Source organism: Cyprinodon variegatus, unplaced genomic scaffold (assembly GCF_000732505.1).
Source record: "Cyprinodon variegatus isolate N-32 unplaced genomic scaffold, C_variegatus-1.0 Scaffold170, whole genome shotgun sequence".
NCBI lineage: Eukaryota > Metazoa > Chordata > Actinopteri > Cyprinodontiformes > Cyprinodontidae > Cyprinodon > Cyprinodon variegatus.
In genome coordinates this window covers 446,896-459,714 of record NW_015150623.1, presented here as the reverse complement: position 1 = coordinate 459,714, position 12,819 = coordinate 446,896, and the positions used below count along the sequence as shown (strand labels likewise).

General features: G+C 39.5%; 1 protein-coding gene across 1 annotated transcript in view; it reads right to left on the bottom strand.

Moving 5' to 3' along the window:
- The window catches only part of oc90 (otoconin 90), a 25,175-nt gene extending 12,637 nt beyond the window's left edge, over nucleotides 1-12,538 (bottom strand). The window contains exons 1-9 of the mRNA XM_015378338.1: nucleotides 12,188-12,538; nucleotides 6,882-6,933; nucleotides 6,648-6,716; nucleotides 5,427-5,601; nucleotides 5,077-5,183; nucleotides 4,866-4,997; nucleotides 2,619-2,684; nucleotides 444-512; nucleotides 181-258 (exon numbers count right to left, since the gene is read on the bottom strand). Of these exons, the coding sequence (XP_015233824.1) occupies nucleotides 181-258; nucleotides 444-512; nucleotides 2,619-2,684; nucleotides 4,866-4,997; nucleotides 5,077-5,183; nucleotides 5,427-5,601; nucleotides 6,648-6,716; nucleotides 6,882-6,924 (739 nt within the window). The 5' untranslated portion in view covers nucleotides 6,925-6,933; nucleotides 12,188-12,538. The remainder of the gene's footprint in view (nucleotides 1-180; nucleotides 259-443; nucleotides 513-2,618; nucleotides 2,685-4,865; nucleotides 4,998-5,076; nucleotides 5,184-5,426; nucleotides 5,602-6,647; nucleotides 6,717-6,881; nucleotides 6,934-12,187) is intronic.
- Between the last annotated feature and the right edge of the window lie 281 nt (nucleotides 12,539-12,819).

The following is a 12,819-nucleotide window of genomic DNA, read 5'->3' as shown; positions in this document are numbered from 1 at the left end:
TATTTCTATTTTTAATTGTCTCTTCTTTTTTCTGTGTCTCCATGTCTGTTCATGTCACTATAGCTCAACCTGGAAGGTTCCTCTGGTGAACACCTCATTGGATGATTCGATGCTCCTTATTAGAAATGTATTCATATAACTTCCTGTCGTGACTGAGAGAATCTGCCTTTTCTGGCTCACCAGGGCTGAGTTCTGCAGGACTTTGGGTCGTCTGATCCTCAGCTACATCCTCCCACTCGCCTGCTTCCTCATTCAGATCTGTAGATGCAGCGACAGGAAACCTCTGAGCCAAGTGAGTCATTCAGAGGGAAGAGCCAACAGCTGAGAAATCATTTCTGGTGCCATGAAAGCTGTGGTACCATTGGCCCCAAATAGCTGAGGGAAAAGATCGATTTCCAGAGAAATAAAAAAAAAGAAAAACGAAAGTAGATTAAAATGGCTACCTCTAAAGATCAAGCTGTGGTGTTTCGTCTCTTCTTGGTTTCCCTCCCCTGCGCCTTCTTCAAGCTCCTCTAAAAGACAAACCGCATCTATCAGATTTCAGATCAGAACCAGAAACCTGAATGTTGACATGGTTCATTTGATATCTGAAATGAGTTGATTCTGTTTGGAGCTTCTTTTTTATGCTGAAAGAGTTAGAAGCTGTGTTACTAAAGTAGACATTGGTTGACTGAGAGGCAATCCTGCATCTTTGATCGTACCAGGATGACGGTACAGTTATGGGTCATTGTCTATCTCAGCCAGATAACTTTTCACCAACTCCCAGCGTCACTACCTTCGCTTTCATGCTGATATCAAATTCAAAATAAAGTTGTAATAAGCTACTGTAATAAGATATGAATTAAACAAGTTTTATAAAAAATAACTTTTAGATATCTGGGCCCATAATCTGCAGCATCAGAGATAGCCTAAATCAAAACAAGTTGATTTCTAACACACAATAATAGAAAGAAACCCATGACATGTTTTATGTTTTTACTATTATTACCACAGCTGAGTCTGTGGTTTCCTTTAATATTTCTGGATTAGTATTCTATAAGCTTGAGAAAATACCCAGATGTTCTAGGAAAAGACTCTGCTGAGAAAGTTTCAGAAACTAAGCTGTGAAGAGTAAAAATGCTGCCTGTAAGTTTAAAAAAAAGGTACCATGGGTTTGCTCTGCAAGTTCCAGAAAGTAACCTTTAAAAAGTTCTGTAACCTTTAAGATTTTGAGAAACACACCCTCAACATTCCTGAAGGTTTTTTTGTTGAATCTCAAAATATAATCTTTAAGTTTTAGAAAGTCTGTAGCTTAGAAAATCTGCAAATTCTAATAAAGAAATAAAAAAGTTCCATAAGGTAGCATGATATTTCTTTGAATGTAACAAATAAGTTTGACAAAGTTGATGTAAGTTGAAAAATAGAACCTCAAAATCTGATCATTTAGTTCCATAAAAAGAAAGTTCAAGAACTTCTAATTCAGGCATCCCCAAAGTCGGTCCTCGAGGGCTGCTATCCTGCAGGTCTTTTAGGTTTCTCTGCTTTAGCACAACTGATTCTGATTATTGTAGTTCAGCAAAACTGCAATAATAATCAGAATCAGCTGTGCTAAAGCAGAGAAACCTCTAAAACCTGCAGGACAGCGGCCCTCGAGGACTGACTTTGGGGAGGCCTGCTTTAATTAACGAATTAACCAGAATAGTCCAGTAGGTTGATTATCAAAATATAACAGTCAGAGAGCATATTTGATCCTGAAAAAAGAACTTTAAATTTATATGTTTATTTTATTTATTTACTTTTTTTCTTATTAGTTTTTTTTTGTGTTTTATTTTATAAACTAACCAGAAATCATTGTAATAAACCTGGGAAGTAGACAGTAAGTAATGATAATTTTCCATGGAACTGGAAAAGATATGAAAAAAAAAACAGATCAGGTTTCTAAACAGTAACCTTTAAGTTTTAGAGCAGGACCCTGTAAGTCCTGTAAAATAAAAAACATTAATAAATACATTTAATGATGCATATTAATTAATAAAAATAAACTTGAAGATATAGGAAAGTAACCTCTAGGTTTTTACTACAGTGACATACTGTTATATACTGTAAGTGCTAGAAAGTATCATGTTAATCTGACAAAATAAACCTAATCCTGTAAAAATTAGAAATCACCTCTTAAGAAAGCCTTGAAAGTATATCAGAGAGAGGTTGCCTTTGACCCCCTGAGATTAAATGGTCTGTCTTATTCAATAGTGGGTTATAGAGATTATTTAAGTCATATTAACTCTGTGTTGTTGTTTTTCTTTTTTTTCTTTTTTTTCTTTTTTTTTTACAAATATGTAAATAATAAAAGATCTGCAGAAAACTAAAATGTTAAACTAAAGATTATAACTTTTTTTTTAAGACATTATGTAGATTTCTCTCACTTTTAGCCATACCAACAACCATTCGTTAAATGAATACAACAAATAATTTGAATATCATCAGGTGTATAAACATTGCCTATATGGATCAGTCACATTTAAAGTACTCAGCTCATTTATTGAAATCCTTCAGAAATGCTGTGCTTTTAGAATTATTCATTATTCCCCGTTTAAAGACTAAAGAGTCCAAAACTTTATTTCGTAAAATTGGATTTTTACCTGCAGACAGCAGGGAGGAGTGAGGGAGCTGATGTGCTGCAGAGTCGTTAGCTGCTGTGAGAACATCTGGAAAGAGGAAGGACGAGGACAGTTACTGTCTGCACAGAAAAACACCCAACAGTTCTACATTAACAGAGGTTTTTTAAAACCAAGGTTGTCCTTCAGTGATGGAACAATCACCATGTGCTGGGCTTGGTTCAAACAGAGGACGCTGGCATCAGTATTCATGGAGAAAAACTCAATTTGAAGCATCCTAAAGACCTCCAGCAGGCTTCACTAACTTTCCTCTGTGAAGTTGACTTCTCTACTTTAATAACCTCCACTTCAACTCCTCCAGCTCCCCTCAGCCCCTTCTTACAGCTATATTTAGACACTTGTGGATCAAAGCAGCTCAGTAAAAATCAATGAATTTCCAGTTCCCAGATGAACGTGGGCGAGAAGCAGCAGGACTGAACGTCAGGAGGTCATTGTTTTAATTGGCTGAGGTGTGAGTCAGCCGCTTCCTGCAATCCGACTCTGCCGACCCTCTTCAAGCGTGACGCGGGCAGCATGAGGACTACTTCCTGTCTCAGACTCACCTGCTCCATTTAAGATGCAATACCAAACAAATGAGAGATCTTACTAGCCAATTAGTCTCTAACCCGGATCGTTTGGAGAAGAAGATGATGTGACTAAGAGATTAACTCCTAATGAAGCTCTACCAGCAATTAACAGAACCAGAACTGAGAAAATTTCCTTTCTTGAAAGCAGCAGCACCAAAGCTCAGTCATTTATCTAAGTAGATAAAGCTTTACAATCCACTCATCAACCAATCTGGTGGAGTGCAGCTGCTAGTTGCTGTTGGCATTGGAAGGTTTTGATTGTGACAGCACTTACTGGGTTGACACATATTTAGAAAAATAAATAGAGTCCAAGAGAGTCTGAAGGAAAAATTGTCAAAACAAAGTTGGTTTCGAACCCTGACCAGCTGAATGCACTGGAAACATCTGGATTAGCAAGGTCACCTTCTAAAGTGAGGAAAGTCTTAGACCGACATCAGCTGAGAAGATGCAAAGCAAAACATAGGCAGCTGTTCACTTAGAAATAAAGCTTAATTGTCAGACAGAAGTTGAAGCTTTTAAGCCCTAGACGCTGTATCAACTATAAAGCACAGCGACAGCAACATTATCCTCTGGAGACGCATCCTTTTACACCTTCAAGAGTTAAAGAGAGTTTATCTCGAACTGTCACCGTTCTTGATTGAGCCAATTTGGCAAATTCCATCCCAAAAAGTCTGAGTGATACAGATTCTACACATACCAAAGATTGTATTAAGAGAAACTGTAAAGAGTTATAAAAACATCCATAAACTCTTTCCTTTCACCTAAAATCATTAGCTAGATGGTAGAATTCATTTGGGGATCAATGAGGCCAGTGATCTCAAAACACAAAGCTGGTTTCGAGATGGATAGGGCCTGTAACCAATCTAGGCACCACTGGCAGTGAGTTGAATGTTTTTGAAATACTGTCACAGTCTTGGTTCTGTTAAGTTTTCTGTGAGTTTTCAATGTCACGTTGATCCATGTTTTTCCTTGTTTTCTAGCCTTATTGGTGTTTTCTGGGTATATTTTGAGTTCTTAGGTCTGTCTTTGCTTGCCCCCTGTTCCTCTCTGGTGTTGGTCTCTTCCCTAGCTCCTTCTAGAATCCTCTGTTCACACCTGCTCCTAATCAGCTCATTAGTCTTGTCTGTGTTCAGTCCCCCATAAGTACTCTCCCTGTGCAGTTCCTCCGTGCTGGTTCCTCATGTTCCCCTGGCTCCTCATGCATGTTTTCCCTGATGTCTCCATGGCTCTGGTTTGTATTTTTATGTTGGATTTTTGGATTCCTGCTTCTGTTGCCTGTGAGATCTCCATTAAAACTACAAGAACTCACCTCTGCCTCCTGGCCTCTGCATTTGGGGCCTCAAAACCTCAACTAAACCCTGGCAAATACAAGCTTGGTTGATTTTTATCGGGGAAAATGTGGTCAAATGAAAATGACAAATAACCAAATAAACTGCTAAGAAACATCCCCCCTAATATTTGTAGAGGTGTACGTTTTTTTCTGAGTCTGTACTATCTGATATGATTATCAGTAAAAGATAAAAAATTTTAAGTGTAACTGTTGATTTTCCAGTTAGGGCATTGTATATGCCTCCAATTAGTTCACTGTAAAACTAAAAGGAAAACATTTTTTTGGGGTTAAAAAAGGCCTAGAAGTAAAAGCCACCTGTAACAGCTCCAGCAGAGCAGAACGACTCTGCAAGGCCCCTCAGAGTTGAGTTGAAGGGGCTCTGAGTCACGCAGTGGATGGCAGCTTGGTCACATTCACAAAACCTCTGCTGGCACAGGTCATCAAATTCTGCAGGAGAGAAATAAGGTTCTGTAAACCCACGCACTCCTGCAGCATCTGTAGGGATTGCATTTAGTTTGAGACTCACCACAGCTGCTGTTTGCTGCAGAGCAGCTGAAGTTATAAGGCGGCAGAGGCAGCTGCTGCCTGCAGGGGGCAGCATCCTGGTAACACTGTCTGTGAATGGCGCAGCAGCTGAAGGGAGTAAAATCAAAGATTAGAAAATTAAGGGCAAACAAGGAAATTCCTGAAAGAGGAGATATCAGGTAAAATCTACAGAAAACTTTGCATGTCTTAAACAGCTGTCGTAACGTTGCTAACTTCAACATCATGAAAAAAATATTTAAAATAAGCAGTAAAATGTGTGCTTCACTTCTACCTAGGATTAATAAATTGTGGATTTAACAAGCCTTTTGAGTTAATCTGGGCCCTTCTTACGTGTCCAGAGGATCCACAGGGTTCCCAGACGCCACATATTTGCAGGAACAGCCGTAATCCTCCAGGTCCCGGGGACAAACCCCTGATGTACACCGCAGCTTAGAAACAAAGCTCAGCAGCAGGGGGAAATTATCGAAGACAGCGTTGAGCCAGGTGAAGCGCGGACCCAGACAATCTGACAAAGCAAGAGGATGGACTTGATTACATAAAAAATTAACCTTTCATTAGATTTTTATCTGACTTACAGCTTTAACAGTGAAATTTAATTATTAATTACCCTGTTCGCTGGTTCCAGGAGGGCAAATCAATTCCATTTAGTTTATTTAGAAAAAAAGTTTCTTACTAAATATATGTGATGACAAAATTACTGTCAAACATTTATTTTTAAACTTGCTAATTCACAGCACAAATCCTTTCAAGGCACTTAATGGAGACAGTTCAATAAGTTCATATTGAAAGATAGGAAAACTAGCTGATTGCATCCAGTCATTGACTTGCAGGACACACCCCTCCTGGATGAGATTAAATTAAACTAAAAGATATTTTGAAACTTTTCATTTACAGTTTTTTTTTTTCATACATATCGCCTGACACTAAATAAATAGTCAATGAATTTCTGATTGCTTAAACTATCATGTAACATCTGAAAAATGGGAGAGTAGAGGAGGAACTGTTTAAGTTGTGAGTTTTATGTTGAACCTCAGTCATTAGGGAAATGGCTACAAGAAAAGGCCTAAAGTTGCCTATATTTACAGTTTGAGTGATGGGTAAATAAACAAGTGGAGCTGGGACACATCAAACTGTAAGTTGGATGTGAGGAAAACCATCTCCAATGCTTACTGCTGTAGTAAAGATTCTATGTGTTTCATGCATTGGAACAATGAGCTATAGCTCACAACAGAGCTTGACACAAGTTCACATAATAACCAACACCATCTAATAAACTTTTCTTTGGTTTGAAATTAAAAGGCTTTTGCTTCATAAACACAAAAACCCACTAATTAAACTAGTTTATACCAGATTCCCCAAAGAAAACAGTTTGCTTCCTGCAGGCTTTGATCCAGCATCACATAGACTCATCCTCTCGACCCAGTGAACCAGCAACCTTTAATTTGAGTCATTAATTAAAATTCTTCCAAGCACTCTGTGTTGTGACCGTCAAGATGCCTGAAGTTTAAAAGTTGAAAAAAGAAAAAGATCAAAAAAAGACATGAATCTCACCAATTACATGAGCAGCGTTCTGGCTGCTGTCCTCTGGGTTCGGACAAAACAAGGAGCTGCCAGAAAGCCCTGTGGGGAAAAACAGAGTAAAAAGCTGATTTAATTCATGCATGCAACATTTAACACATCGGTTGTTAACTGATAAATCATTGTGTAATTAGTGTAATTATAGGAAACCATCATGGAAGAGAGAGGAGGAGGCTCAGTGATGAAGCTCTTGGGAAAGGAACTCACCGCTGAAAGCAGCTACCAGCATGGAGATCCACAGCAGAAACATGATGAGTTCCTGCAGTCACACAGAGAGCATTTTATGCAAAAATATATCATAAGAAAAATAAAAACAAAGACAGATGATCAAGTTTTGAAAAGTAGATGTTGTAAAAGAATACATCCGACTAAACAACCAGAGAACAGACCACCAAGGCCTCTATCTGACTCTAAATCCAAGTTGCACCGGCCCTTCCATACATGATCCATCAGTCATGACTGCTTTGACCTCTGTGGGTCCATCCCATTAAGCAACTTGGTAAGGCCACTTAAGCCAAAGCAGAAGTGTGTCAGCGGTCGCCATAATGAATTCCGAATAGCGCTGCTCCTAAGGAAGGTGCCTATCATTGTTCCTTTAGCGTAGGGACCTCCTGATGCTCTTATCGGCAAATTAGGACTAATAATGTTGTCTAGAATAAATTTTTGTACAGACACAGCTCACCTTAGAAAGAGAGCTTCAGCCGTTAATTACATTTGATAACTTTTGTTTATAGGAGCTCTTTTTTGGAAGGCTGTCGTGCCGGTTAGACCATCCATGTGCTTTTTTGTTGCGAAATGATGCCTAAAAGAAGTAAATACAGTGGAGGCGTAACAGCGCCTAAGCGCAGCAAAGCAACGTGCATGTTTCAAAACTGAAATTTTCACCAGACACTGAAGAGACCAGCTCCACAGCAACGGGTTCAGCAAGGGGGCTCTGTGCAAAAACGAGCTTTTGTGACATGGGTAAGTAAAGTAAACAGTACTATATGTTAAAGTTATGAATTTATAAATAATGTATGATCACCTAAAAATCTATGTCTTGACCAATCTGATGAGAAATCAAATATGTATTTTGTTACATAGCATGTCCAAACTATCCAACATCTGCTGGTTTTGCATTAATAACTGTAGGGGTGGAGTATTTTAATGTACAAAAAGCAACTTTTTTTTAACAGTTGACTTCAGATTCTGGTTCTTCTGGTCCAGGCGAGGCACCTTGCAGTCCATCTAATCAGGGAATTCACCCTGAACCACTGATCAAAGAAAGACTGCTTAAGGGCCAAACTGGTTGGGGGAAATGAAGCTTCTGGAGTTCTTTTCACCAAACCTGTTCTTCATACAACTCAGCTGCATCCTTCCACAGCAGGAGCTTATATTGGCTGTAATGAGCCACTCGTTGCCCAGACCCCACTTCAAACCTGCTCACCAACTTGTCTCTGGAACAAAAAGGTTTCTTCCTGTGGTTACAGAGGTCAGTAACTGCAGGCAAGGCGGCGGGAAGTGGAAGGGGCTGGGGGTGCTGCAGCACCCCCTAGTGGTGAGAGGGAGACTTTTTGAAAAATGCATTAAAAATACTTTGCACAATTTATACATTTCTTATAAATATATGAAAATATTTTTGCGTGTATTTGGATTTTAATTATATTATTTTGAGGCCTAGGCAACACAAGTTCAAGAAAGTTACGTTTGCAACGTCGAGCAAGCTAGCTGTTGCCGAGGTATTCCGCTCGCGGCAGCAGACAAGTAAATGTACAAATTTCCTGCATGCGTTGTGGTAATGAAATGTCCTCACGTACTGTGGGACCGGTTTGCTAGGTTTGCAGTGGCTACATTATGTGGAAGAGACTGATAATATTTTGTGTTTTGTTCATCAGAAAGCAGTCAGAAAAAAAAGTCATTCCTAGAGACAAATTTAAGAAAGATAACCCCCACCGTGAATGCCGACTTTTCAAATTGGCTTCAAGCCAATGAAAAGTTCTTTATTGTGAAGTTTAATTAATAGCGCATATAGTCACCTGAGAACTGATTAATGTGATGAATGATGTCTGTGTGTTACAGACCCTGGTTGCGTACTGTACACTGAAGTGTATATGACAATAAAGTAGTTAATCTCAATCTAATTATTATAATTTTTATTTTATTTTATTTTAAATAGGCCTCTAGGCTCATAGGTCTTTTGTCCAAAAAAAACAAAACACATTTTCACAGCACACCCTGTTTATTATTACTTCCAGCGGCCCTGAATGCATCAGTGGAGCATAGGAACTAAATGCTGCTTCTCCATGTTTGGTTTTAGTTCTGGGTGAACAGAGTAGGCTGGAACTAGAAGACCTGAGTGGTCTGGGAGGTCGATACACAGACAACAGATCTGTTATGGATTGAGGTTCGGATCCATTCATTGATTTATATTAAAACAGAAGGATTTTAGAGTATTTTCTCTGAGCTACAGGGAGCCAGTGGAAGGATTTCAGAACCGGGCTGATGTTCTAGTGAGAACACGGGCAGCAGAGTGTTTGATCAGCTGCAGCTATCTGATGGACTTTTTAGACAAACCTATGAAGACACTGTTGCTGTAATCAATTCTACTAAAGATAAATGCATGAATGAATTTTTCTGGATCCTGCTTGGACATTAGTCCTTTAATGCTGGGGATGTTTTTCAGGTGATAAAAGGCTGACCTTGTAACTGCCTTTATGTGCCTCTGTAGCTCATCAGGATTCTGTCAAAAGTCCACTCCCACGATAGATACTGCGAGCAGCTTTATTTCAAACAGACACTCTTAAACTACTCCTCACGTTGATGTTTGATGTTTTACATGAACAATGTATCACAAACATTAGTGCTTGTTCCTCTTGAAGAGATATCTCTGAAGGTTCAGACCTTAATGAGTGAAGAGAGACGAACAAAACCAGACTGGACCGTCTGTGTGATGCAGATAACCTAGTGAGGTGGATGGGGAAGCAATTCTTCAGACCCTTCTGGCTGTACTGTAGGTAGTGACAGAGATAAATGCCAATACCAACAGGTCAGATAAGCTTCCTCCAGAGGGTGGATGGACATGCCCTTGGAGCTTATCAATGGTCCCATCAGATGAGTCGATGGAGGTCAAAGGGAAAAACGGAGGTCAGGAAAGCTCTATCTAAAGCTCCTCAAACTGGGAGGGGGGTTCTCACCTCAAGGAAGAGTTAGATCTATTTCCAATAGAAGGGAAAGGTGGACAGATCGATTGGTGGAGGATGGCTGGACGGTTTGGTGAATAAGAGTGAAAATTAATTATGCACTGCAAGATGAAAGGGTGAATGAATAGATGAAAGAACAACTTGATCAAAGCCTGGATGGATTGACTAACAGATGGAAGGAAGGATGGATGAACAATTTGACGGATGGATAACTGAACAAAAGAAGGAACATCTGAATGGATAAAACAGACATTTTTTTTTGCTGAAAGGTTGTTGTGCTAGGAACATAGGAACATTTGTTGTTTGCGTTTTTTTCGTTTCATTGTCCCATAATAAAAACCCTGAGAAAGTCCAGATAAACCTGCTGATCTTCCAGATAGACTCATCGCAGTCATCAGGGAGGACGAGGAAAAATGCCACAGCTGCTCTCTGCCTGATTGTAACAGAGACCTGCATTTACTCCGGCATCTCACACCCTGCTCCATAAATTACCCCCATCATTATAATGATTATTACTGCTGCGCCAAAGAAGACCTACAGCGCTCGCTACATCAGCAGTTAATGGCTTCAAACAGCTCAGCCCACCTGTGGCTCTGCTCCACAACACCCACAAGTGGCTTGTGGATGTTGTGGAGCCAGGGCTAAATTTCACCGGCCTCAAAGCATCCATGTTGATGGAGAAAGCTGACTACAGAGACATCTCTGTGATCCCACGCCCTGAAAAAGCTGTAAAGACTGACTTTAATAAAAACAAATAAAAGATGTCAAGCACATATCAGAGACTACAGGCTGCTCTGGTGAAACTAAGACCTAATGTCAGATTCTGTAGCCTCCAACTAGCATGTTTGATGTTAAAGGTCATGACAGAATAATCATAGAAAAGGTTCCTCGTGATACTATCAAGCACAGAGGTGGAGGGGTGATGCCATGGGCCCATTTGGAAAGAGCAGGAACTGTTATTTACAGCGAATTCCTCAACATACCAAAGTATTTTGGAGTTAAACATGAAGACATATGTACAATATCATCATTGAAATTGTGTTGAATTGTGGCAACAAAAAAAAAAGAAGCTATTTCAATGAAAAAGCGAGCTTTCCTACTCATGTTTTATTGTATATACTGTAGTGTAGGTTTGATTGGTTCAGGGTTTTATTGCTTCTCTGCAATTAAACTTAAATTAAAAACAAAGATGTGCTTTATGTGCCCACATGAACAGGAGCAAAATAAAGCTTTTGGAAGTTCGCAGGAGGAAAGCAAATGTAGTAAGATATGATTCAAATTTTTAACACAGACAGACACTAAGAACGTCTTTAAAAGAATTTTGAAAAATAAATAATTTAATTTGTCATTTAATAAAATTTTTTACTTTTATGGGGAATGTTTTGCTCATCATTTTAATTTGGTATAAATCAAATGAAAAATAGTGTACCTCTAGTTTTAGGTTGCCACCAGTGCAGAGCTTGGTCACAAATGGCAGAAGGTGATGTGAGTACAAGAGAGGGGACCAGAGAAGTCTCTTCTTTCTAAGAAAACCATCATAACATAAATAATCTATAGGAAGAAGAAGGATGGACAGAAGAAGCTGATTCGTCCTCCTAGTTAACAGGAACATCTTTAATAGAAATACAAGATTTCCGTCCCAGTCCTTCTGGTAAGTAGCTTCTCATCCAGGTAAGCAGGCATCTTCCAAGTTCTCAATCACAAATATTCCCGCAAATAAAGAGTAGGATAAAGATGGCACCCAAGAGCAGGAATAAAAGTTATAGAAAATTTGTGGATTTTCAAAGATGGAACAATGTGAAGCAATCTAATTGAAAAGTTGGACTTCTGAAGAAAGGGGAGCCGGCTACATGCAGCTTACTCAAGGCAGCAAGTATGGGTCGCCTTTACAGGATTAGGTTTAAGAGTTGAAATCCAACACAAAGAAGAGTCAATGCTGATATCAATGTGTTAGAAAGCTTCTTATGAAGAGTTTTAGAAACTGTTAGGATCTGCTGCCAGCAGCATAGACATCTGGAGGACATCATCTATCTCTACATTACTTGTCTAAACTGTACATGTTAGATTAGCTCCTGCTGTTGGTTTATTTGTGGTTTGGTTTCCTAGTGATCCTCCAGCCCCCTGCATGTTTTCACTTCACCACTAACTGAATCCAAGGACAGCATTCCAGAACAGAAAAATCCAGTAGGAAGCTGCAAGAATTTACTTTAGCTAATATTCAACTTTGGGGTAAATAAAAAAGAAAAGAATATTTGAAAAACACTTATTTTTAATTTCCAGATACACATGATCTCAAGGTTATTTTACACTTTAAAGCCCAGAGGAAAATCTTACCTCAGTTTTTCTTTATTGGCTGTAGAAGCTGAAGTTGAGCAACACTCTACACCATTTAACCAGATACACTCCAGTTGTGCCTCTGGAGCCGTTAAAGTGGGTCAGAACGTCTTTGTGTGGTTTTATTCCCCAGTAGAATGAATCCTCAGCTCCTTCAGCTGTTTACCACTCAAAACGAGGAGGAGAACCTTCAGCCCCCTTAAGATCAGCTCTTACTGGCTATCAGGTGACACCTGAGCAGAAGCTTATCCAGGTCGAGTCCTTGCACAGGTATGTCAGGGTTTTGTTTTTTCTATACAGATGGGATCCCACAGGGGGATCCACAGAGCGGCCTTTGTCCTGTGGGGTCTAGATCTCTGACCTGGGGAGGAACAAACTGGACTCATTTGATCAATGAGAGCGAACAGGAAGGAATGGAGGGGTTCAGCGAAGCAGAAGGACTGTTGGTTTAATCACAGCAGCGGTGATAGAGAGGCTTTGTCTCAAACAGGTGGGGATACTACGGCTGCTACACACAGACCTGAATGCATTAAAGAGAAAAAAAGAAACTCCTATCAGAAATAATGGCTCTACAGGTTCTCTGAAGCTCTTCGAAACCAGTTTTCCTTTCCTCTTATTTCCAGTCCAGACCC